The sequence below is a fragment of the Ovis aries genome, chromosome 22 (assembly GCF_016772045.2).
Source record: "Ovis aries strain OAR_USU_Benz2616 breed Rambouillet chromosome 22, ARS-UI_Ramb_v3.0, whole genome shotgun sequence".
In the NCBI taxonomy this organism is placed as follows: Eukaryota; Metazoa; Chordata; class Mammalia; order Artiodactyla; family Bovidae; genus Ovis; species Ovis aries.
In genome coordinates this window covers 16053961-16079110 of record NC_056075.1, presented here as the reverse complement: position 1 = coordinate 16079110, position 25150 = coordinate 16053961, and the positions used below count along the sequence as shown (strand labels likewise).

Below are 25150 nucleotides of genomic sequence, written 5' to 3'. Positions count from 1 at the left end.
AAGAAATGAGTTTCTCCAGCTACAACACACAGAACTAAGATGACCAGGCACTCACTCACTGCTTTCCATCTCATCCACAGGAGAGGATGTTGCCAGCACACAGCTCAGTCCCAGGTGAGGGGAGGGGTCTATTGTGGAGTTCTTCTCTCTTCACTGCATCTAAATTCATATCCTTCTTGCTCTGAAGTTATTTTTGAAGAAGTTCTAGGTTCACACAAAACTGGGCAACATGTATCCATCCAAGCAACAATTTATCCATGCCCACTTCCCTGTCCCCTCTGAAAACCACTAGTTTGTTTAATATGTCTATGAGTCTGTTTCAGCTTTGCATACACATTCATTTGTTAAATACCACATTTCTCCCATCCATCCACTGATGGACATTGAGGATTTTCCACATTTGTCTACAGAGAATAATGCCAACTTGAACATGGGTATGTAGTATCTCCTTAGCATCACGATTTCACTTCTTTTATTAGATAGTCCAAAAATGGGATTGCTGGGTGGTGTGGTAATTTCATTTCTAGTTTTTGATTTACCTCTCTTCTGTTTTCCATAGAAGCTGCACCATTTTGTCTTTTCACCAACTGTATACAAGGATTTCAATTTCTTCATATCCTTGCCAACACTTTTTTCTTTCTTATAATATTCAGCCTAAAAGATGTACGGAGCTATCACATTGTGGTTTTGATTTGCGTTCTCTGAAGATTACTGATGGTGAGCATTTTTCATACACCTGTTTGCCATTCTTGTTTTTCTTTAGAGATACAGCTATTTTAGTCTTTGCCCATATTTAAAATGGGTTAATAGGTTTTCTACCTTTTACTATTGAGTTTTAAGAGTTCCTATATGTTTTTAGATTAACCCCTTATCAGATAGGACTTGCAGATATTTTTCTCCTGTTCTGTATGTTGTCTTTTAACATTTTCGACTGTTTTTGCTTTCTGTGTAGATTTTTGTTTTTACTGTCCCACTTGTCTAAGATTGCTTTAGCTGCCTGTGCTTTTAGTGTCATAAGCATGAAATCATTGCCAGAATCAATGTCATGGAGAACATACTCTGTGTTATCTTCTAAAAGTTTTATAGTTTCAGGTCTTATATTTAGTCTTTTTAGTTGACTTTTGGTCTGGTGTAAAATAAGGGTCCAATTTTATTTTTTTTGCACAGGAGTATCTATTTTTCCTGCATTATTTGTAAAAGAGACTGTTCTTTCCCCACTGGGTAGTGTTGGCATACTAAATGATGATCTCATGACTCTGTAAACTTGGATTCACTTCTGGTCTCTCTATACTGTTATATTGCCCTGTGTCTATTTTTATGTTAGTACAATACTGTTTAATTACCTTTTAAAATCAGGAATTGTGATGCCTCCAGCTTTGTCCTTCTTTTTCATGATTGCATTGGCTATTTGGAGTCTTGTGGTTCCACATGAATTTTAATGTTATTTCTATTTTTGTATAAAATGTCATTAGGATTTTGATGCATACGACATGGAATATTAGATGGCTTTGGGTAGTATGGACACTTGAACAATATTAATTCTTCCTACCTATAATCATGGAATATCTTTCCATTTCTTTGTGTCTTTTGAAAGTTCTTTCAGCAATGTTTTGCATGGCTTGGTGTACAGGCTTTCATTTTCTTAGTTAAGTTATTAACTTTTTGATATTTTCCTTGCTACCACAGATGTTATTGTATTTCTAATTAACACATAGGTTATTATTAGTATATAGAGAAGCAACTGATTTTTGCATGTTGATCACCTTATGTTCTGCAAATTTACTGAATTATTTCATTTATTAGTTTTTACAGGATTTTATTATGGAACCTTTATGATTTTCTTCATACAAGGTCATGTCATCTGTGAACAGATATAATATTAATTCTTCCTTCTGCTTTGAATGCCTTTAATTTTTATTTTTCTAATTTCTCTAACTATGATTTATAATATGATGTCAGGTATCAGTGTGAGAGTGGATTTCCTTCCTTGCTCCAGAGCTTAGTGAAAGAGCTTTCAGCTTTTTGAAATCTATGATTCTAAGTACTGGTTTTCATATGGCCTTATTATTCCTAGTCTGTTGAGTTTTTGGTAATGAAAGCTTGTTGAATGCTCTCAAATGCTTTTATTACATCTGTTGATGTAATCATGTGATTTTTATTCTTTGTTGTGGCAATATTGTATATCACACTGTTTGAATTTTGTTTGTTGAAGCAGTCCTTCATGGCAGGGATAAATCTTGAATAGCTATGATGTATAGTCCTTCTAATTTGCTGTTGAATTTGTGAGACTCTGTCCTTGTCTTTCCTTCTGGCTTTGATGTAGCAGAATTTATACTCACCAAGGGTACAGAAATTTTTCCACTAGTTTCCAGATTGTTATTTTACAAAGAGAATTTATTCATGTTGTTTTGAATCAGTATGCCTACAGGGGAAAGTGTAGTTTAGCACTTCCTATAATGTCACTTTACAGATGTTATTCCTTGTGTACATTTGGTCAGACTGTGTACTTAAGAAATTGACCAGTGTCAATTAAGTCATCAAATTGGTAGACATAGAGTCATTCAGAATACTCTTTCACAATCCTTTTAATGTCCATGGCATCAAAAAGATGACTCCCCATTTCAGTGATAACTTGTGTAATTTCTGTCTTATAGCTTCTTTGAGGGTTCAGTTCAGTTCCGTTCAGTCACTCAGTCGGGTCCACCTCTTTGCGATCCCATGGACTGCAGCATGTCAGGCTTCCCTGTCCATCACCGACTCTCAGAACCTACTCAAACTCATGTTCAATGCATTTTTGAGGGTAGCCTAGCTATAGATTTATCAATTCTATTCAAATTTTCAAAGAACTAGCATTGGTTTCATTGATTCTATTTCGTGATTTCCTTTATACTATCTTGTTGATTTCTATTCTGATTTTCTTTTTCTTTTTTAAAATATAACTTTATTTATTTTAATTGGAGGTTAATTACTTTACAATATTTTATTGGTTTTGCCATATACCAACATGAATCTGCCACAGGTATACATGTGTTCTCCATTCTGAACCCCCCTCTCTCCTCCCTCTCCGTACCATCTCTCTGGGTCATCTCAGTGCACCAGCCCCACTGAAACATGTATATCATATGTGAAAAGAATAGCCAGTCCAGGTTCTGTTCTGATTTTCAATTGTAGTTTTCCTGGCTTACTTTGACTTTGAGCTTCCCTTGTGGCATGGCAGTAAAGAATCTGCCTGCAAATGCAGGGTACCCGGGTTCAATCTCGGGGTGGGAAGAACCCTGGAGAAGGAAATGGCAACCCACTCCAGTATTCGTGGCTGAGATATTATATCCCATAGACAGAGAGGCACATGGGCCACAGTCCATGGAGTTGCAAAGAGTCGGACATTACTGGGCAACTAAACAACAATCAACAGTGATCTCCATAATCCCTACAGGATGAAGATGATCCTGAAAACAATTTCTTTCTCTTTCAAATCCAAACCTCAAGTAACTCATGGTAACATGCACCTAAGGGAGCTTTTCTACTCTCATTCCCTCTGTCTTTCTCTGTGCTTATGAGGACCATGTGACATCTTTGTCTTTTCTTTTCTTTCCTCACTTGTCTGCAATATGCACAAAGGAAGGAAAGTTTGGTACTGGCTTGCCAAGTTATGTGTTTTATTAGGAACAGGCATAGCAGAAATAGCGCTGTGTTGTACAGAGAGTAATCATCTTGTTTTATTTTGATGGAGTATATAGTCTTATGCATGTAGAACTACTCAACATCAGATAATTATGTGCATTATCTGGTAGCCAATACAGATGTTACAGAATATGAAGAACAGCAGATACATTTCTGCAGTGAAATTGCACAATGAATGAAGAAAGATCAGAGCAGGCAGTCTCCAGAAAGATGAGGGGAAGCAGGTGAACGATGCCGCAGATGAGAGGGAGTTGAAGACAACATCACTGAAGAAGTCAGATGATCTAACATTCCTCACATAGGAATGAAACAGAGCCGGTAAAAGGTGGCACAGAAGCTAACCCATTGACAATTGGGGTGGTGTCGAGGTCCTTCAGATCAACCACAGATTTCAAGGTAAATTTTTGTAAAATTGTGGTCAGGAATAAAAAGAGCTCCACGCGGGCCAGTCCCTTTCCCAAACAAACACGTTTTCCTAAAAATAACAAACAGAGTGTACATATTCCTTGAACTCTGTCTCTCTGGCTGTCAAAAAGAGATTATGTAGCAACCATTTCATGAATATTTGAATGGATGGATGGAAAGCAGGGTGACTAGAGAGACTGATGGACAAAGAGTAGATATATATGCTATCCACCTGACATCTTACCATAGCAAATATTATTCTTTCAACAAATATTTACTGACTATTCCAAACGCTTCTTTAAATTATTCACATATTATAACTGTAATTTCATATTTTCAAGTTTCTATCTATCTTTTTCTAGAAAGTCACAAATACTAGTTGTATTTTCTGGTCCTAATCTAGTAGTCCCACGTGTTTCTTTCCATTCTTCACAGCGTCTGTTCTCTGCTCTAAGTATACCTACTCTTCATCAACCTCCAATACACCTTGAGATTTTATAACGCACGATTCTTTTTGGTTAAAATATGGTTCTCTTACATTTTCAGTTTCCAGCTCAAGTTTTATTTCTAAATTTGAAATAACTGGGTCACCTCACCAAAACTCCAGTAATCTAGCCCAAAAATGACGATGTCTCATGGGGAGGGAAAGTGCGTGGGCATTGGGATTGCTGCCCTCATCATGGAGAAAGCATTTCTACCAGCCCCATAGGATTACTATGTAACTCCCAACTGATCCTTAGAAAGTATCTTGTCCTCTAAAGGATTGAGGGAAAAGAAAACAAATTATTACCTGTAGAGAAAGCCATGAAATAGTCGCTCTTTCTAAAGTTGCCACTTTCATCCAGGAAGTGGCCAGGATCAAATACCTCAGGGTTGGGGAATTCTTTGTCATCATGTAGCACAGAAGTCAGTGATGTTAATATATCTATGCCCTGGAAAGAACAGATGAAGATAAACAAAACTATGGAGAAGTCACGAAGCTAGAAGAAATGCTGCAAATTGCTTAGTCCATTCTGAGGATCAGTAATGAGGAATATTCAGTCCAAAGAAGGGCAGTGGTATTTTGAGGCAGACAGAACAAGTAATTAACAAGGATAAGTTTAAGACTAGTGGCAGTGATGCTGCTAAAGTGAACTTCAACAGCATCTGAAAACCTCGGTATCTGGATCCTAGGGTGTCAGACCTTATGAATCCAGTGTGTTAATCACCACATTTGGATACAAGTGTCTATTCCCACCATGTGCTTTATTTTATCATTTCAATTCTCACTCATCTCCTATTTGGATTATGGTTTAAAATGGAAGTCCCTATTGAGCTAGAGAGATCTGGAGTTACCTGTTCATAGTGTTTTTATAAATGGATATATGCTCTTCTGTGATAAGAATAAGTCTGATAACAAATATTAATGTTTACCATTGCCAGGCAGAGTGTCTGTATTTATTTAAAAATATATGGAAGGGCTTCCTTGGTAGCTCAGTGGTAAAGAATCCACTTGCCAATGCAGGAGACACAAATTCAATCCCTGGTCCAAGAAGATCCCACATGCTGTGGAACAGCTAAGCCAAGGCACCAAACTACTGAACTTGTGCTCTAGAACTTGGGAACCACAACTGCTAAGGCAAATCACCACAACTAGTGAAGCCTTTGTGCCCTAGAGCACAAGCTCCACAACAAGAGAAGTCATGCAAAATGGGAAGCCCGTGCACCGCAACAAAATTAACCCCCACTCACCACAACTAGAGAAAAGCCTGCATGTAGCAACAAAGATGAGCACAGCCAAAAATAATTGAATAAATAAATAAAATTATTTAAGAAAACAAAAATACAGTAGACATCATCACAGATTAATCCTAGATTTGAAACACAGAAAGAATGATAAAACTAAAAAATCATTTCATACCAATTCAGATTAGCATCATCAATTTAAACAAGTTTTGCTATCAAAGTTAAAACTGTTGGGTAAATGATTAAGAAACACTACACTCTCAATCACCCTGCTTATTTAACTTCCATGCAGAGTACATCATGAGAAACTCTGGGCTGGAAGAAGCACCAGTTAGAATCAAGATTGCCAGGAGAAATATCAATAACCTCAGATATGCAGATGACACCACCCTTATGGCAGAAAGTGAAGAGGAACTAAAAAGTCTCTTGATGAAAGTGACAGAGGAGAGTGAAAAAGTTGGCTTAAAGCTCAACATTCAGAAAACAAAGATCATCGCATCTGGTCCCATCACTTCATGGGAAATAGATGGGGAAAGAGTGGAAACAGTATCAGACTTTATATTTTTGGGCTCCAACATCACTACAGATGGTTACTGAACCATGAAATTAAAAGATGCTTACTCCTTGGAAGAAAAGTTATGACCAACCTAGACAGCATATTGAAAAGCAGAGATATTACTTTGCCAACAAAGGTCCGTCTAGTCAAGGCTATGGTTTTTCCAATAGTCATGTATGGATGTGAGAGTTGGACTGTGAAGAAAGCTGAGTACTGAAGAATTGATGCTTTTGAATTGTGGTGTTGGAGAAGACTCTTGAGAGTCCCTTGGACTGTAAGGGCATCCAACCAGTCTATTCTAAAGGAGATCAGTCCTGGGTGTTCTTTGGAAGGAATGATGCTAAAGCTCAAACTCCAGTACTTTGGTCACCTCATGCGAAGAGTTGACTCATTGGAAAAGGCTCTGATGCTGGGAAGGATTGGGGGCAGGAGGAGAAGGGGAGGACAGAGGATGAGATGGCTGGATGGCATCACTGACTCAATGGACGTGAGTCTGAGTGAACTCCGGGAGTTGGTGATGGACAGGGAGGCCTGGCGTGCTGCGATTCATGGGGTCGCAAAGAGTTGGACACGACTGAGTGACTGAACTGAACTGAACTTTAACATCTCTTTCTATACTGCTTTCTGTTTTAAATCCATTTTTATTGGAGTATAGTTGCTTTACAATGTTGTGTTAGTCTCTACCATACAGCAAAATGAATCAGCCCTAGTTATACATGCATCCACTTCCTTTTGCATTTCCTCCCCATTTAGGTCACCATAGAGCATTAACTAGAGTTCCCTGTGCTATACAGGAGGTTCTCTATGCTATCATTTTTTTTTTAAGATTTATTTATTTTTATTTTGGCTATGCTGGATCTTCATTGCAGTGCAAGGGCTTTTTCTAGTTGCAGTGAGTGGGAACTATTCTTCAGTTGTGGTGCTCAAGGCTTCTTAATGTGGTGCATGGGCTTTAAGGCATGTGGGCTTCTGTAGTTGTGGCACACAGGCTTAGTTGCTTCTCAGCATGTGGGGTCTTCCTGGAGTAGGGACTGACCCATGTCCTCTACCTTGGCAGGCAGATTCTCAACCACTGGACCACCAGAGAAGTCCAATTATCTAATTTTTACCCAGTATCAATAGTATATATGTGTCCATCCCAATTTCCCAGTCCTCCTAACCCCTATACCCTTATCCCCCTTGGTATTCATATATTCGTTCTCTACATCTGTGCCTCTATTTCTGCTTTGCAAATAGGATAATCTATACCATTTTTCTAGTTCCACATATACGTGTTAATATATGATACTTGTTTTCTTCTTTCTGACTTACCTCACTCTGTATGACATACTCTAGGTCCATCCACAACTGTACTAATGATCCAGCTCTGTTCCTTTTTATGGCTGAGTACCTCATGCGAAGAGTTGACTCATTGGAAAAGACTCTGATGCTGGGAGGGATTGGGGGCAGGAGGAGAAGGGGACAACAGAGGATAAGATGGCCGGATGGCGTCACTGACTCGATGGACATGAGTCTGAGTGAACTCCAGGTGTTTGTGATGGACAGGGAGGCCTGGCATGCTGCGATTCATGGGGTCGCAAAGAGTCGGACATGACTGAGCGACTGAACTAAACTGAACTGAACTGAACTGCATATTTCATTGTATATGCACCACATCTGCCTTATCCATTCCTCTATTGATGGACTTTTAGGTTGCTTCTGTGTCCTGACTGTTGTAAATAGTGCTGTTATGAACATTGGAGCACATGTATCTTTTTTAATTATGATATTCTCTGGGCAATATGCTCAGAAGTGGGATTGCTGGATCATAGGAAGTTCTATTTTCAGGTTTTTAAGGAACTCCATTCTGTTTTCCATAGTGGTTGTATCAAATTACTCTCCCACCAACAATTTTTAAGTATGGCTTTTGGCTTTTCCTATGTACTGCATTTCTGTTCAGTACAGACTGACAAGTGGAATTGTTGGATAGGCATGTGTTCACTTTAAGTATATGTGTGTGTGCTCAGTTGCTCAGTCATGTCCAATTCTTTGTGATGCTATGGACCCACCATGATCCTCTGCCCATGGGATTTTCCATAGGCAAGAATACTTGAGTGGATTGCCATTAATAAACACTGCCAAATAATTGGCAAAATGATTGAACCAATTTATGGTTTACTTTGAGAGTGCCAGTTCCTTCACTTTCTTGTCAACATGCAGTATAATCTTTTTCCATTTTAATCATTCTGATGGGTATATAATAGTACTTCATTGAAGTTTCAATTTGCAATTCTGTGAAGATTGTTTAACAATGTGGAGCACTTTTTCAGATGTCCACTAGCAGTATCAAATCTTTTGTGAAAGGCTTGTATATTTGGAAATGAACCCATAGTTGGCTCTCTCTATATAAACATACAGATATGTACATAATTATATTGTGCAAGTGTATAGGAAATTTGGTAGTATGTATTTTGAATAGGTTGAGAGTAAAATGCTGACCCAGTGTTCTAAAGATCTGAATACTTAGTATGCATTGTCTTAAAACTAGGTGATTTTCCTGCATGACCATGATACCAACTTAAATACAAACAGGAAATTAATATTGATGCATTTGGACCATCTAATTCTTATCTCTGTCTTTAACCAGTACATCCCAAAGATATTCCTTATTTCCAGTTCCTTAGAATCACATCCTGCAACTAGTTGTCCTGTCTCCTTAGTCACATTCAGTCTGGAAGAGTTCCTCAGTCTTTCCTGGATTTCCAGGACCCTGTCACTCTTGAAGAGTATAGTCTGGGTATTTGTAAAACGTCCCTCAGTTTGAGTTTGTCTGATGTTTCCTCATGATTAAATTCAGGTTGTGTCTGTTTGACAGGAATGTTACAAAATAATGTTTTTCTGTTTACTGCATCCTGTGAGGTGACAGTTTCAATCTGTTCATTACGGATGCTATTTGCTTTGATTACTTGGTTAGGTTAGTATTTGTCAGCCTCTTCTCATCAACGTGAATGGGCTATGATTTTTCAAATAAGGTAGCTCCCCCACCTGCTCCATGTGGGTGCCCTTCTTACCTCTCTTGGCTATAATACTCTATCCTGGAGTGTCCCTCAGTGGGAGTGCTTTCTTCACCCTACCTCATGCTAAGTCCCCTCTCCAGGTCGTCTCATACTCTGTCTCTGTACCTTCATCCCCACCCCAAACGAAGATAGCTCAATAAACAAATATTTTTTAAATTAATCAAGCTTCAACAATAAAATTACAAAGTAATTTTTTAAATGTGCATACCATGAGACTTCCCTAGTGATCCAGTGGCTAAGACTCCATGCTCCCAATGCAGGCAGCCCAGGTTTGATCCCTGGTCAGGGAACTAGATTCCGCATGCCTCAACTAAAGATCTCACACTCACATGCCACAATTAAGACCCTGTTGAGGTCCTTTAATGGACCAGAACCCGGTGGTCCAGAGTTGACTGATAAGAAAGTAAAGGAGAGAGAAAGAGGCTGATATTCCTTGGTTTATGCAGAAAGCCAATAAAGCCCCTGACACAGGGCTTGCTCTGTTCATGGAGGCCTCAGGCGCCCTCTCAATGGGGTGAAGGCACAGAGTCCCTTCTTGAGAGGGTCTTAGAAGCCTGGGCAGAAAGTGAACTCAGAGAGCCTCTGCGTTTCCAGGGGATCAACCTGAAAGAGAGAGAGACAGAGAGACACAGGGACCAAACCTCTGATGGAACAAAGGTGTTTTAATCAACATGGTGTGGGCATATATTCTGTAGTTATTCTCAACAAAGATAAAGATTAAAATTCCAGACTTACAAAACATAGGCGATCCATATTAAAGAGAGAGAGAGAGTTGTAAATACACTTTTACCTTATGGTTCACAAGAAGGAAGAGGGTACTTATCACCATATCCCCGTGTCTTTCTTTCTCTCTCTCTCTCAGGCTATTTCTTTGGAGCACAGAGGCTCTCTGAGTTCACTTTCCTGCCCGGGCTTCTAAGACCTTCTTGAGAAGGTGCTCTGCACCTTCACTCCATAGGAGGGTACCTGAGGCCTCCGTGAACAGAGCAAGCCCCATGCCAGGGGCTTTATTGGCTTTCTGCGTACACCAAGGAATATCAGCCTCTTTCTCTCTCCTTTACTTTCTTATAGGTTGACTGTGGACTACCAGGTTCCGGTCCATTACAGGACCTCAACAAGACCCGACACAGCCAAATAATTTTTTTAAAGTGTATATCTTGTAATTATAATTCACAAAGAAAGAAAAATGAAAGTGCAAGGAGTAGATGAAAAAAGTGATATGGCATAATTTTTCATCAGGGATTCACACTTCATGAAAAACGCTAAATTTCAAAAACAGTGATAATTGGCAAAGATGTGGGAAACCCAGTACTGTCAGATTCTAAGAAAAATGTAAAAGTACACCCGCTTTGGAAAAAGACAGGTACACATAAGATCTATATGATGTCTGGGGACCATGGGTTGAAGTGACAGCTAGAAAGACAGAACTGCCTGTCTCCCAGGCTAGTGGCATCCACTGGCCTGACCTGTTCTGGACCCCACAGAAGGGCAAGATAAGAAGTTTAGGGAGAAGCACAGTCTCTTTAATTTTCAGTTTTCACATTTGGACATGAGACTCTCAGCTTCCCATGAATAGAGCACCTATACTGGGGGTGGTGTGAGTCTGGTTTACATTACCCACCCCCTCCCCAAACCTTCCATGAGTGTATGCTTTTCCAGCAGGGTTTTAAGCTGTACTTAGGGGAACCTTCTGCAGAATTCAGAGTTCACTGTGCAACCTCAGCATTAGCCAATGATGGCTTTGTCCCTGCCTCACTCATTTCCTTCCTTATTGATTCATCCCACAACCATTGTTAATGCAAGTTTGTGTGCCCAATGCACAGTGAGGCTAAACAAACAGAAAGGCTGGAATTTGGAGCAAAGAAAGATTTATTGCAACTTGAGGCGGTTCATATCCTAAAAGCCTTGAGCTCCCTAAAGGGTTTTGGCAAAGCCTTTATTTAAAGGGCAGGTGTGGTGGGGCAGGGGACAGGATGCCATCTGCAGGGTATGTGATCAGCCTTGTGCAGAGTTCTCTGACTGGCTGATGATGAGGTAGCAGAGTGGTGTCACAGGGGTTAATATTATCAGTCCTTAGGCTCTAGCGGGCCTGGGGCTGCATATGTGCTTATGGTCATCAATCTGCTCCCCACTTGTTGGTAAGGAGGATTCATATCTGCAAAACGACTCAGAAAATGTGCATCAAATACTAGTATCTAGGTAATTCAGAGAGGAGCTAAAGCAGAGGATACAAGGGAAGGCTCCAGAGGGTCCTGCTCAGTTATATCATAAACAGGCACATCCCAGACAGAAGGTCTGCACTTCCCTCCTTCTTCAAAGAAACCCTCCAATAGAATCCAAGAGAATCAGAATCTGTCCTTTTACTCTTTATACTTAAAATGATAAAACATTTTCAATACAAGTAAGGCATCAAGACTAGCCCAACCCTATGTACTGAAACTATTACAAACTGAAAAAAGCCTCAGAGTCTGTGTTGAGAGTCCAGTCACACCTCTGCAGGAAGCTGGCTCAAGATCAAATTCCAGGCAGCTTCTCTGCTGGATGTGGGAGTGGGTACAGTAGGTAACTTGAAATCAAAGGACAGAGTAAAAGTTAATGATGTGGCAAAAACATCTAGCAGAATGTTGAAGCATTATTGACTCAGTAGTGTCTAGCTTTGTGGCCCCATGAACTGTAGACCGCCAGGTTCCTCTGTCCATGGGATACTCCAGGAAAGAATACTGGAGTGGGTTGCCATAGCCCCCTCCAGGGGATCTTCCTGATCCAGGGTTTGAACCCAGGTCTTGTGCATTGCAGACAGATTCTTTACCACCTGAGCCACCTGGGAAGCCCAGAGGACTTTGGAGGTAGGTTGCAAGTCAAGTGCTCATTTAACCATTCAAATCAAAGTGAACAATCCATCTTACACCAACGTGGCTGAGGAAGAGAAATAAAAACGCACCTGACATGTCATCATAAAATTTTCCAGACTAAAGAAGGTTTCTTTGAAAGAGTATATCAACATGTTGAGGAAAAAGGAAATTAAATAACTGGACTTTATCAACATAAAAAAGGGGAGCGCCTGGAGGTATTATTACCTATCAAAACAGATTGTGGCTTGGAGCAAGAAGTGAGGTTTTCCTTAAAACCTACAGAAAGTGACTTTTAAAACCTCAAAGAAATACTCCAGAGGATCATTTCTTTACAAAGGCAGATTCTGTTCCCTGGAACTAAAATCTCGTGTTCTTTGGTTGAGATCTTGGGAGGTTGGACAAAATCTCTTCATCTAGGGGAGAGGAGATTACAGACTTTACACAAAGATCTACCCACCTGTGATTAAAGTCCAGCTTCCAGGCATGGAATCTTAGGTGGCTGGTGATTCCCTTGGAGCATGTGCTTCTTGATCCTTGTCCAAGGGTGCTGCTTCCTCTGAGACAGGAAGGCCCCACATTCCTTCCCTAGATCTTCCCCTTGAGGGAAGGCTGTCCTCCTTTCCTCCTAACCTGAAATTTCCCTTGGGTCTGAAACAGTTGGTGTTAAAATAAATTTTAAAAAGCCTCTCTTTTCCACACAACCCAAATTCAAGTCCCCACTTTGTGGTGGTGGTGGTTTAGTCACTTAGTTGTGTCCGACTCTTGTGACCCCATGAACTGTAGCCTGCCAGGCTCCTCTGTCCATGGAATTCTCCAGGCAAGAGTTCCCACTTTAGTTAGAACCAATTTTTGGAAAGCTCTGGGTCCCATTTCAGGTCCTGAGAATGAAAAAACCTTGTGAAGGACCTCACCTCTAAGTGTGGCCCCAAGGACTCTCCCCTTCATTGTCTGAAGGGTTTACAGATATTCTGCGATCAGGCATTGAAAGCAGTTAAAACCAGCTGCCCAGTCTTATTCCCAAAGACTCATTCTAGGGCAGGAGCTTTGAATTGGAGAGGAAGTGGGTTATCCTTTCATTTAAGTCCACTGATGTGGTAGAGAAGTTAATCCTTCTGATACCTGGCAGAGTGGCTTGATCAAACCAACCTTGCCACGGATAACAGTGTTTCAACCTAGAGAAATTATGCACAAGAAAACAACCCACAGAAGTCACTGCAGAGTCACTTAAATTGGCATGTCCTAGAGAGGATAGTGATCGGGTAACACAAGAGGTGGATTCTCTGATAGTGAAATTTTCCACCAGTTCCCTGAGTGATTTCACTTGTGTTCACTTCATACCTTGTCAATATTATAGTTTTCTGAACAGTTTTATTACACAAAAGTTTACTCATTAATGTTGTTCTTTGCATTATTTAGATAAGTAGCATTAAAAAATTTTTTTAACATTTTTGTCTGTGCAGGGATTTTTTCATTATGGTTCACAGGCCTCTCTTGTTGTGGTGTATGAGCTTATTTGTCCCATAGCATGTAGGATCTTAGTTCCCCCTTCAGGGCTCAAACCTGCATCCCCTGCATTGGCAGGTAGATTCTTAACCACTGGACCACCAGAGATGTCCCAATTAGCAGCAAATTTTAATTCAAGAAATCAATCTACTTTTCCCTAAAAATACGATATTTTCTGCGAGAGATCAGCCACTAGAATCATTTGAAATGTCCAAACATTCTTTCCTTTTAAATGTTTTCTAGTGTGAAGAGCTCCAGGGTGGCCCCAGGCTTCTCCTCAGATGCATGAGACCTCCTCAAAGGGCCTGGAGGATACAAGAGACCATTCACCCAGCCCTCAGCCCAAGAATTCAAGGCCAAGTCCAGGGCAGTGAGGAAAACACTACTCTTCACTTGTCCTGAGCTCGCTCATTGGGAGCAGTCACTTTGAGCCTGGATCACTCCATTCCCCTCACACTGAGAGCCCCTGCATAGAGGATGCATGACTTAGAGCTGGCTTGAGGAAGGAGTCCCTGAATGCTCCACCTGCACTCAATAAATGAGATGAAGAACCCATTAGAAAGCATTGTGTGAAAAAATTCTGTACAAACAATTAAGTTAAGTTGTTACTCAGTACTGTCCAAATCTTTGTGACCCCACGTACTGCAGCACGCCAGGCCTCCCTGTCCATCACCAACTCCCGGAGTCTACCCAAACTCATGTCCATTGAGTTGGTGATGCCATCCAACCAACTCATCCTCTGTCGTCCCCTTCTCCTCCCACCTTCAATCTTTCCCAGCATCAGGCTCTTTTCAAATGACTCTGTTCTTTGCATCAAGTGGCCGAAGTATTGGAGTTTTACCTTCCGTATCAGTCTTTCCAATGAAAATTCCGGACTGATTTCCTTTAGGATAGAGTGGTTGGATCTCCTTGCACTCTCTCTCAAGTTTTCTCCAACATCACAGTTCAAAAGCATCTATTCTTTGGCACTCAGATTTCTTCAAAGTCCAACTCTCACATCCATACATGACCATTGGAAAAACCATAGCCTTGACTAGACAGAACTTTGTTGGCAAAGTAATGTCTCTGCTTTTTAATATGCTGTCTAGGTTGGTCATAACTTCCTTCCAAGGAGTAAGTGTATTTTAATTTCATGGCTGCAGTCACCATCTGCAGTGATTTTGGAGCCCCCAAAAATAAAGTCTAACACTTTTTTCCCCATCGATTTGCCATGAAGTGATGGAACTGGTTACACTCATCTCACATGCTAGTAAAGTAATGCTCAAAATTCTCCAAGCCAGGATTCAGCAATATGTGAACTGTGAACTCCCAGATGTTCAAACTGGTTTTAGAAAAGTAGAGGAACCAGAGATAAGATTCCCAACATCTGCTGGATCATCAAAAAAGCAAGAGAATTCCAGAAAAATATCTATTTCTGCTTTATTGACTAGGCCAAAGCCTTTGACTGTGTGGATCACAAGAAACTGTGGAAAATTCTGAAAGAGATGGGAATACCAGACCACCTGACCTGTCTGTTGAGAAATCTGTATGCAGGTCAGGAAGCAACAGTTAGAACTGGACATGGAACAACAGACTGGTTCCAAAAAGGAAAAGGAGTACATCAAGGCTGTATATTGTCACCCTGGTTATTTAACTTATATGCAGAATACATCATGAGAAACGCTGGACTGGAAGTAGCACAAGCTGGAATCAAGATTACTGGGAGAAATATCAATAACCTCAGATATTCAGAAGACACCACCGTTATGGCAGAAAGTGAAGAGGAACTAAAAGCCTCTTGATGAAAGTGAAAGAGGAGAGTGAAACAGTTGGCTTAAAGCTCAACATTCAGAAAACAAAGATCATGGCATCCGGTCCATCACTTCACGGGAAATAGATGGGGAAAGAGTGGAAACAGTGTCAGACTTTATTTTTGGGGGCTCCAAAATCACTGCAGATGGTGATTGCAGCCATGAAATTAAAAGACGCTTACTCCTTGGAAGGAAAGTTATGACCAACCTAGATAGCACATTAAAAAGCAGAGACATTACTTTGCCAACAAAGGTCCGTCTAGTCAAGGCTATGGTTTTTCCAGTGGTCGTGTATGGATGTGAGAGTTGGACTGTGAAGAAAGCTGAGCACCGATGAATTGATGCTTTTGAACTGTGGTGTTGGAGAAGACTCTTGAGAGTCCCTTGGACTGCAAGGAGATCCAACCAGTCCATTCTAAAGGAGATCAGTCCTGGGTGTTCATTGGAAGGACTGATGCTAAAGCTGAAACTCCAGTACTTTGGCCACCTCATGAGACGAGTTGACTCATTGGAAAAGACTCTGATGGTGGGAGGGATTAGGGGCAGGAGGAAAGGGGGACGACAGAGGGTGAGATGGCTGGATGGCATCACCGACTCAATGGATGTGAGTTTAAGTGAACTCCGGAAGTTGGTGATGAACAGGGAAGCCTGGCGTGCTGCAATTCATGGGGTCGCAAAGAGTCAGACACGACTGAGTGACTGAACTGAATTGAACTGATGGAACTGGATGTCATGATCTTAGTTTTCTGAATGTTGAGCTTTAAGCCAACTGTTTCACTCTCTTCTTTCACTTTCAAGAGGCTCTTTAGTTCTTCTTCACTTTCTGCCATAAAGGGTGGTGTCATCTGCATATCTGAGGTTATTGATATTTCTCCCAGCAACCTTGATTCCAGCTTGTGGTTCCTCCAGCCCAGCGTTTCTCATGATGTACTCTGCATATAAGTTAAATAACCAGGGTGACAATATACAGCCTTGATGTACTCCTTTTCCTATTCGGAACCAGTCTGTTGTTCCATGTCCAGTTCTAACTGTTGCTTCCTGATCTGCATACAGATTTCTCAACAGACAGGTCAGGTGGTCTGGTATTCCCATCTCTTTCAGAATTTTCCACAGATTCTTGTGATCCACACAGTCAAAGGCTTTGGCCTAGTCAATAAAGCAGAAATAGATGTTTTTCTGGAACTCTCTTGCTTTTTCCATGATCCAGCAGATGTTGGAAATTTGATCTCTGGGTCCTCTGCCTTTCTAAAACCAGCTTGAATATCTGGAAGTTCATGGTTCACGTATTGCTGAGATCTGGCTTGGAGAATTTTGAGTATTACTTTACTAGCATGTGAGATGAGTGCAATTGTGCGGTAGTTTGAGTATTCTTTCGCATTGACTTTCTTTGGGATTGGAATGAAAACTGACCTTTTCCAGTTTTTTTAACTTTAATTTTTAATTTAATTTTTTTAATTTTAAATTTTCTAATATAAATTTTTAATTAGAAAAATTTTAATTTAATTTTTAATTGCTACAAACCATTAACAAGCTGACTACAGATAATGAATCATCATTGCATCCCTAGAATAAATCCCACTTAATCATGGCATATGATCTTTTCAGTGCATTTTTTTTATTTGGCCAGAGTTAGGTGCCCTTCTCATGGCAGGTAAGGAAAGTCTTAATGAGTTTTACATTCTAAGGAGTTCTAAGACACACAGTGATGTGTCTAGGGGAAGAATTTCATCAACTCATACTCTAATTTTCTCAATTTGGAAGAACTGGATCATCTTTCAAAGCCTCAGTGATCTGACCCAATGGTGTATCATGAAGTGTGGGGACCACGTGGGCTTAGGGACTGGTGCTTCTGCTTATGGACAAACAGCCATCCTAGCAGCCCCAGAGTGGGCACCATGTAAGTTCTATCTGATCTCAAAACGGTGTCTTGTTCCACGAAATACTGAAGGAAATAATTTTTTTTCTGCCAATTGCTCTTTTGCAAGTTGCCTGTCTCCTCCATGAAGTGGCCAGAGTCAAGCTCCTCTGGGTTGGAGGATTCTTTGTCATTATCCAGCACAGAGGGTAGAAATGTAAATATGGTTGTGTCCTGAAATGTGTTATGAAGTCATGGAGTTGGAAGAAATGTTTCAACTCAGCCCATAGATGAGGAAGCCTAGGTCCAAAGAAGAGCAGAGGCATTTCAAATCAGACAGACAAAGCAATAGGCATGGATAAGTTTAATACCATAAGTTTAATGGCAGCAATCTTGTTAAAGTAGCCTTCCATAGCAAGTACCAAGGACATGAGTTGTTAGCTACCAGACCTGAATCTGTCCTGCTTGCAGAGAGTCTGGACACTGGTGTCGCTACCTATCTGCTGCTCTATTTCATTACTTCAGTTTTCATTCACCTCACCTGTGGCCTAAAATGAAAATCTCTGCTGGCACTTGAAATGTCCAAAGTATCTATTTCCAGGGCCTTTGTAAACATACAAATAATTCTGACCTAATGAAAGAGAACCTCTTCGAAGATAATGAGAAAAATTTCAATAACAACTAAGGTGTGTTTATCACTGCAATGTAATTTGTTTCCCTTAATTAAAAAATATGGGGCAAATCGTCACTATGGATTGATCCTAGCTTAAAAACACAGAAGAGAGGATTAAGTAGAAAAAAAAAAAAAAAGATCATTTGGCAACAATTCAGATTAGGACCATCAACAAATGCAAAAGCTCTTGGGTGAATGCTTTGACTGTAGAATATCCACAAGGTCTTAAAGTGCGATGCCATAAATTTTTATTAATTATGTATTAAATGATGAAACCTCTGCCATGAGGACATCTGGGAATATCTCCTTGTTTAGTGAGGAGGTTGACATAACCAATAATGGGATGCGTGATATTATGTACCTCCATCTTCTCAATGAGATTCAGTGGGACATACATATAGCATCTATGTAGTTCTCTTGCCAAAATCATATCTGGAATTTAATCTCTAGAAAACAATCAAACATTTCACATGACTGCTAGCTTGGAGCCCAAAATGGTAAATGTAATGAATGGAAGAAAAGAAACAAAGTGAATTTATTCTTGATTACGGGAGACCAAAAGGGAAAAGATAACCAAATTATATGCTGTTTTCTTCACTGGATACTGAATTGCAAAGGAGAAAAAAAGCTATAATGGATATTCTAGGAAAGTTAGAAAAACTTACATATAGATTATCTATTAGATGCTATTGTATCAATAATAACTTCTGAGCACAAAATGTTTTACTGTTATGAATGAGAAGATCTTTGCACTTGGAATATGCATAGTGGTATATTAAGGGATACACTTCTCCAATTATAAAAGACTAAATCTCATTTGCAATTGAGGTTATAGTCATTTCAGTGAGATTCTGATACAAGACAAGATTATGTATGCTTTTAATCTGCTATGCATATACAGAGTCTCCTTAAAGGTAAATTTCTGAAATAAAATTGTCCATAAAATGCAAAATTACTGACACCCCAAGTTATTTTTTATTGAAAAAAGTGGAAGTGTTTAACTCTTTGCGACCCCAGGGACTGCAGCCCACCAGGATCCTCTGCACATGGGATTCTCCAGGCAAGAATACTGGAGTGGGTTGCCATGCCCTCCTCCAGGAGATCTTCCTGATCCAGGGATAGAACTTGGGTCTCCCACATTAACAAGCAGATTCTCTACTGTCTAAGCCACTAGGGAAGCCCCCTTTTTTTTCTTAATTGTCATAGTTAACTCGAATTTCCATGGTGCCTCAGGCAGTAAAGAATCTCCCTGCAATGGAAGAGACCTGGGATAGATCCCTGGGTTGAGAAGATCCCCTGGAGGAGGGCATGGAAACCTACTCCAGTACTCTTGCCTGGAGAATGAACATGGACAGAGGAGTATGGTGGGCTATAGTCACAACTGAGTGACTAACACTTTCACTTTTTTCATAGTTAACTTAATACTATATTAATTTTAGATGTACAACATGGTGATTAGATATTTTTACAGTTTATATTCCATAAAGAAGCACAAGCTGGAATCAAGATCGCCGGGAGAAATATCAGTAACCTCAGATACACAGATGACACCACCCTTATGGCAGAAAGTGAAGAGGAACTAAAAGCCACTTGATGAAAGTGAAAAGGAGAGTGAAACAGTTGGCTTAAAGCTCAACATTTAGAAAACTAAGATCATGGCACTTGGTCCCATCACTTCATGGGAAATAGATGGGGAAAGAGTGGAAACTGTGTCAGACTTTATATTTGGGGGCTCCAAAATCACTGCAGATGGTGATTGCAGCCATGAAATTAAAAGACGCTTACTCCTTGGAAGGAAAGTTATGACCAACCTAGATAGCATATTAAAAAGCACTGGGATGACCCAGAGGGATGGTACGGGGAGGGAGGTGGGAGCGGGGTTCAGGATGGGGAACACATGTATGCCTATGGCGACTTCATGTTGATGTGGGGCAGAAACAAAACAATATTGTAAAGTAATTAGCCTCCAATTAAAATAAATAAATTTAAATAAAAAAATTAAAAGCAGAGACATTACTTTGCCAACAAAGGTCCGTCTAGTCAAGGTTATGGTTTTTCCAGTGGTTGTGTATGAATGTGAGAGTTGGACTGTGAAGAAAGCTGAGTACTGAAGAATTGATGCTTTTGAACTGTGGTGTTGGAGAAGACTCTTGAGAGTCCCTTGGACTGCAAGGAGATCCAACCAGTCCATTCTAAAGGAGATCAGTCCTGGGTGTTCATTGGAAGGACTGATGCTGAAGCTGAAACTCCAATACTTTGGCCACCTCATGCGAAGAGTTGACTCATTAGAAAAGACCCGAATGCTGGGAGGTATTGGGGGCAGGAGAAGAAGCGGATGACAGAGGGTGAGATGGCTGGATGGCATCATCGAATTGATGCACATGAGCTTGGGTTAACTCTGGGAGTTGGTGATGGACAGGGAGGCCTGGCGTACTGCAACTCAAGGGTCCCAAAGAGTCGGACACGACTGAGTGACTGAACTGAACTGAAAATTGTCATAACATTTTGGCTATATTCCATGTGCTGTACATTATATCCTTGAATCTTATTACCTTTAATTTTATGCTTAGTAGTTTGTACTTCTTAATGCCCTTCCTTTATCTTACCCTTTCCCTCTATCTCTCTCTGCACTGATAACCAGTAGCCTATTTTTTGTGTTGTGAGTCTTTTTCTGTTTTGTTGTATTAGTTCATTTGTTTTATTTTTGAGGCTGCATGGAAGACTCTTGAGAGTCCCTTGAACTGCAAGGAGATCCAACCAGTCCATCCTAAAGGAGATCTGTCCTGGGTATTCATTGGAAGGACTGATGTTGAAGCTGAATCTCCAATACTTTGGCCACCTGATGCGAAGAGCTGACTCATTTGGAAAGACCCTGATGCTGGGAAAGATTGAGGGCAGGAGGAGAAGGGGACGACAGAGGATGAGATGGTTGGATGACATCACCGACTCAATGGACATAGGTTTGGGTGGACTCCAGGAGTTGGTGATGGACAGGGAGGCCTGGCATGCTGAGGTTCATGGGGTCGCAAAGAGTCAGACACAACTGAGTGACTGAACTGAACTGAGTAAGTGAGTGTCCAGTATTTGTCTTTCTTTATCTGACTTATCTCACTAAGCATAATACCCTTCAGGATTATCCACGTTCTGAAAATGCTAAAATTTCATTCTTTTTTATGGCTGAGTTAAATTCCATTGTGTATATGATGTTACCTGTTGATTTGTTATAAATAGCCTTTACTATCTTGAAATATGGTCCCTCTATATCAAGTCTGTTTAGAGTCTTTTTTTTTTTTTATCATGAATAGATATTGAATTTTCTCAAATGCTTTCTCTGCATCGGGGAAGATGATCATGTGATTTTAACCCTTTGTCTTGTTAATGTGGCATATCACTTTGATTGATTTGTAGGTGTTGAATCATCCTTGCATCCCTAAAATTAACCCCACTAGATCATGGTATATGATCATTTGTATGTATTGTTGAATTCAGCTAATATTTTTTTCAGGACTTCTTTGTTTATCAGAGATATTGATCTGTAGTTTTCTTTTTTAGTAGTGTCTTGGTTTGGTATCAAAGTAGTTATGGTCTCACAGAATGAGTTTGGAGGTGTTCCCTCCTCTTCAGTGTTTTGGAATAGTTTGAGAAGGATAGGTATTAACTATTTTTTTCTGGCTGTGATGCGTAGCTTGTGGGTTCTTAGTTCCCTGACCAGGAATTGAATCTGATCACCAGCTGTGAAAGCACAAAGTCCTAATCACTGAATCACCAAGGAATTCTCAACTATTTTTTAAATGTTTGGTAAAATTCCCCTGTGAAGCCATCCAGTCCTGAACAGTTGTTTGGAGGCAGATTTTTAAATTACTACTTATTCAATTTCAGTACTAGTAATTCATCTGTTCTGATTATCTACTTCTTTTGATTTAGTCCTGGAAGATTGTATGTTTCTAGGAATGTATCCATTTCTTCTTGGCTGTCCAGTTCATTGGCAAATAATTGTTGGTCTTTGTATTTTTGTGATATTGGTTGTAACTTCTCAATGATTTCTAATTTTATATGTTCCACTCTTAATTTCCATAAAGAATCCAGCTAAAATTTTATCAATTTTCTTTTCCTTATTAAAAAAAAAATTCTTGGTTTTGTTGTTCTTTTCTATCGTTCTTTTAGTCTCTGTTTTACTTATTTCCACTGTGATTTTTATTAATTCCTTCTTTATGCTGACTATGGGCTTTGTTTGATTTTTATAATTCCTTTATATGCCACCAGTGTTCAATATTCTATGATTCACACTAATCAGTGACTTTCAAAATAGATATTAATGCAGTTAATAATTACAGTGCCAGCTTATTAAAATGGAGTCAGAAAAGTTTGGTTCTGTAACCTTTAGAATTTAAGTGAACCCATGTCTCGGGGAACATTTTAACCAGGACAAACCAAAATACTACTTTCCTATCTAACCCACATGGTTCTAACTCTAATAGAACCAGACCAGCTTCTTTTGAATAAAAAAGCTATCACTCTCTTGAAGTAACCAATTTATTCCCTGAGTAAGAGGTGTCCTGCTTGGTACCTCCTTCCTTCTATGTGCACTTCCTCTCTCAGATGTGGGAAGTTTTCTGTCATTGTTAATTTCAATTAACTTTCCGATCCTTTTTCTTTCTCTCTTCTCTGTCTATGACTCCTATACTGCATGTATTGATCTACTTGATAGTGTTCTATAAGTCCCTTAAACTTCTTTTCTTTTTCTTCCTTTTTTCTTTTTTCTCTCAATTGAATAATTCCCAATGACTTATCTTCAAGTTTGCTGATGTTTTGTTCTGCGTGATCTAGTCTATTGTTACATTCTCTAATGATTTTTTTAAATACAAAAAGTAATCCTCAGCTCTATGACTTCTGTTTCATACCTTTGAATTTTCTGCCCTGTTGTTGAAATTCCTACTTCATTTGTTTACTGTTCTCCAGGCCACAGTGAACAACTTCATGATTTATTTTGAATGATGTTTTAGGTCAATCATACATCTCCTGTTTCTACATTTTCCTTGACTCTCTTCATTGCGGTTTGCACATTAGACAATAGCTCGTTTCAGTCTTCACTGACTAGTCACATGGAGGAGAACTTCACCAATCAGCTCAGCCAGAGATTCTGGAGGTCTCTCAAAACTGTGTGCTGGCCCAGTCTGCTTCTTATGTTCTAGAAACTCCCAGGTATCTACAGCTCGTTGAGTCCTTTCAATGCTCCAAGACAGGTAACACAGAGGCCAGTTCCTCATGAAACTTCCCCACGACGGTGAGAGGTTGGAATGCCAGATGTGCATGCCAACTCCTTTGTTCCTCAAGGAAAAGCTGAGAGTTTGGAGGGAGATACCTGCCCAATTATATGGCATATTGTTGGGCTTGGTAGTTGTAATGAGAGAGGATCTGCTTCTCTTTCTGGCTTTCATGTGACTAGGTTTATATTCACTAAGGGTACAGAAGTCTTTCAACTGGTTTCAACTAGTTGATGTTACTCTTTCCTGTGTGAATTTTGACAGATTGTGTGTGAAATTAACCGATATCATTGAACTTCTCAAACTGGTGGGCATACTGCTTCATAATAATCCCTTATTATCCTTTTAGTGCTCTGGGACTTAAAGTTATGGTCCCTCTTTTAGCAATGATATTAATAATGTGTGTCTTCTCTCAGAGTGCAGGATAGGTTACTTATGGGTTTATCAATTCTGTTCAACTTTTCAAAGACTTAGGTTTGGTCTCATTGATTTTTATCTTGATTCCTTGTTTGCAATTTCACTGATTTATGCTCTAATTTTCATTTGTAGTTTTCTGCAGCTTACTTTGGATTTAATTCCTTACTATCACTGATCTCAGTATTTTCCTACTGAGGCACTTCTGGACACAATTTCTTTCAGTTTCAAATCCAAACATCAAGTAACTCTAGGTGACATGTAGCCAAGAGAACTTTCCTGCTTAATCTCCCTAGTCCTCTGTGCTGATCACTATGAAATCAACATGACTTCTTTGAATTACTTTCCTTCCTTTCTTACTTGTATTAGGCACACCATAAGGAAACTCTGAGAACTGGCTCATCAAATTATGCTTTTTATTAGGAACATACACTGGAATAATGACTCTCCATTGCCATACACTAATCATCTTGTTCTATTTTGTATTGACTACATAGTGCTACTCAATAATAGATAAAGCATTAGCATATGTGATGGCCGATACAAATGTTACAGGACATGGAGAATAGCGGATACATTTCTGCAGTGAAACTGCACCATAACAAGAAGAGAGGTTGAGAAGGCATTCCAAGGCAGAAGAATGAAGAGGAAAGGAGGTGACCAATGCCCCAGATGAGAAGGAGAAGACAACATCATAGGAGACACCTCCTTACAGAGGAATGAAGCAGAGCTTGTAAGGAGGTGGCACAGAAGCGAACCCATTGGCAGTTGGGGTGGTGTCGATGTCCTTTGGGTCAACCACAGATTTTAAAGTAAATTTTTGTAAAATCGATGTCAGGAATAAAAACACCTCCATGCGGGCCAGGCCCTCTCCTGCACAAATCCGTTTTCCTGAAAATAACAAACACAGAGAGTACATACTCCTTGAACACTGTGTTTCTGGCTGTTAGAAAGAGTTGGCATGCGCATCTGGCATTCCAATCTCTCACAGCTGTGGGGAAATTTCATGAGGAACTGGCCAATATGTTACTTATCAGTGGTTAGAAAGTAACCATTGATGAATGGTTGAATGGATAAATGTAAGCCACAACAATTAGATAGATAGATGGATGGATACACATGCTGTCCACATAATTTCATATCTTAACGGCTACCCTTATTTACACAAATTTTTTATGAGCTTTGGCACTATGCCAAGTACTTCATTAACTATTCTCATGCAGTTTGATATTTCATGTTTTCATCAATCTTTTTCTTCCCCTGGAAACACACAGTGTAGTTGTATTTAATGTTCTTAGTCTGATGTCCCCATCATCTTTATTTCTACTCCTCACAGCCCCTCTTCTCACCTCTAACTACATCTTCATCAATTTTCA

The 25150-nt window shown here is 39.9% G+C and overlaps 1 protein-coding gene and 1 pseudogene across 1 annotated transcript in view; both read right to left on the bottom strand.

Annotated features, from left to right (window-relative positions):
• Nucleotides 1-3975: 3975 nt before the first annotated feature.
• LOC114110337 (cytochrome P450 2C42-like) lies at nucleotides 3976-23146 on the bottom strand (annotated as a pseudogene).
• Nucleotides 21636-25150, bottom strand: part of LOC101107056 (cytochrome P450 2C19-like) — a 45767-nt gene continuing 42252 nt past the window's right edge. Inside the window, exon 9 of the mRNA XM_004020051.6 lies at nucleotides 21636-24665. Within this exon, the coding sequence (XP_004020100.3) occupies nucleotides 24484-24665 (182 nt within the window). The 3' untranslated portion in view covers nucleotides 21636-24483. The remainder of the gene's footprint in view (nucleotides 24666-25150) is intronic.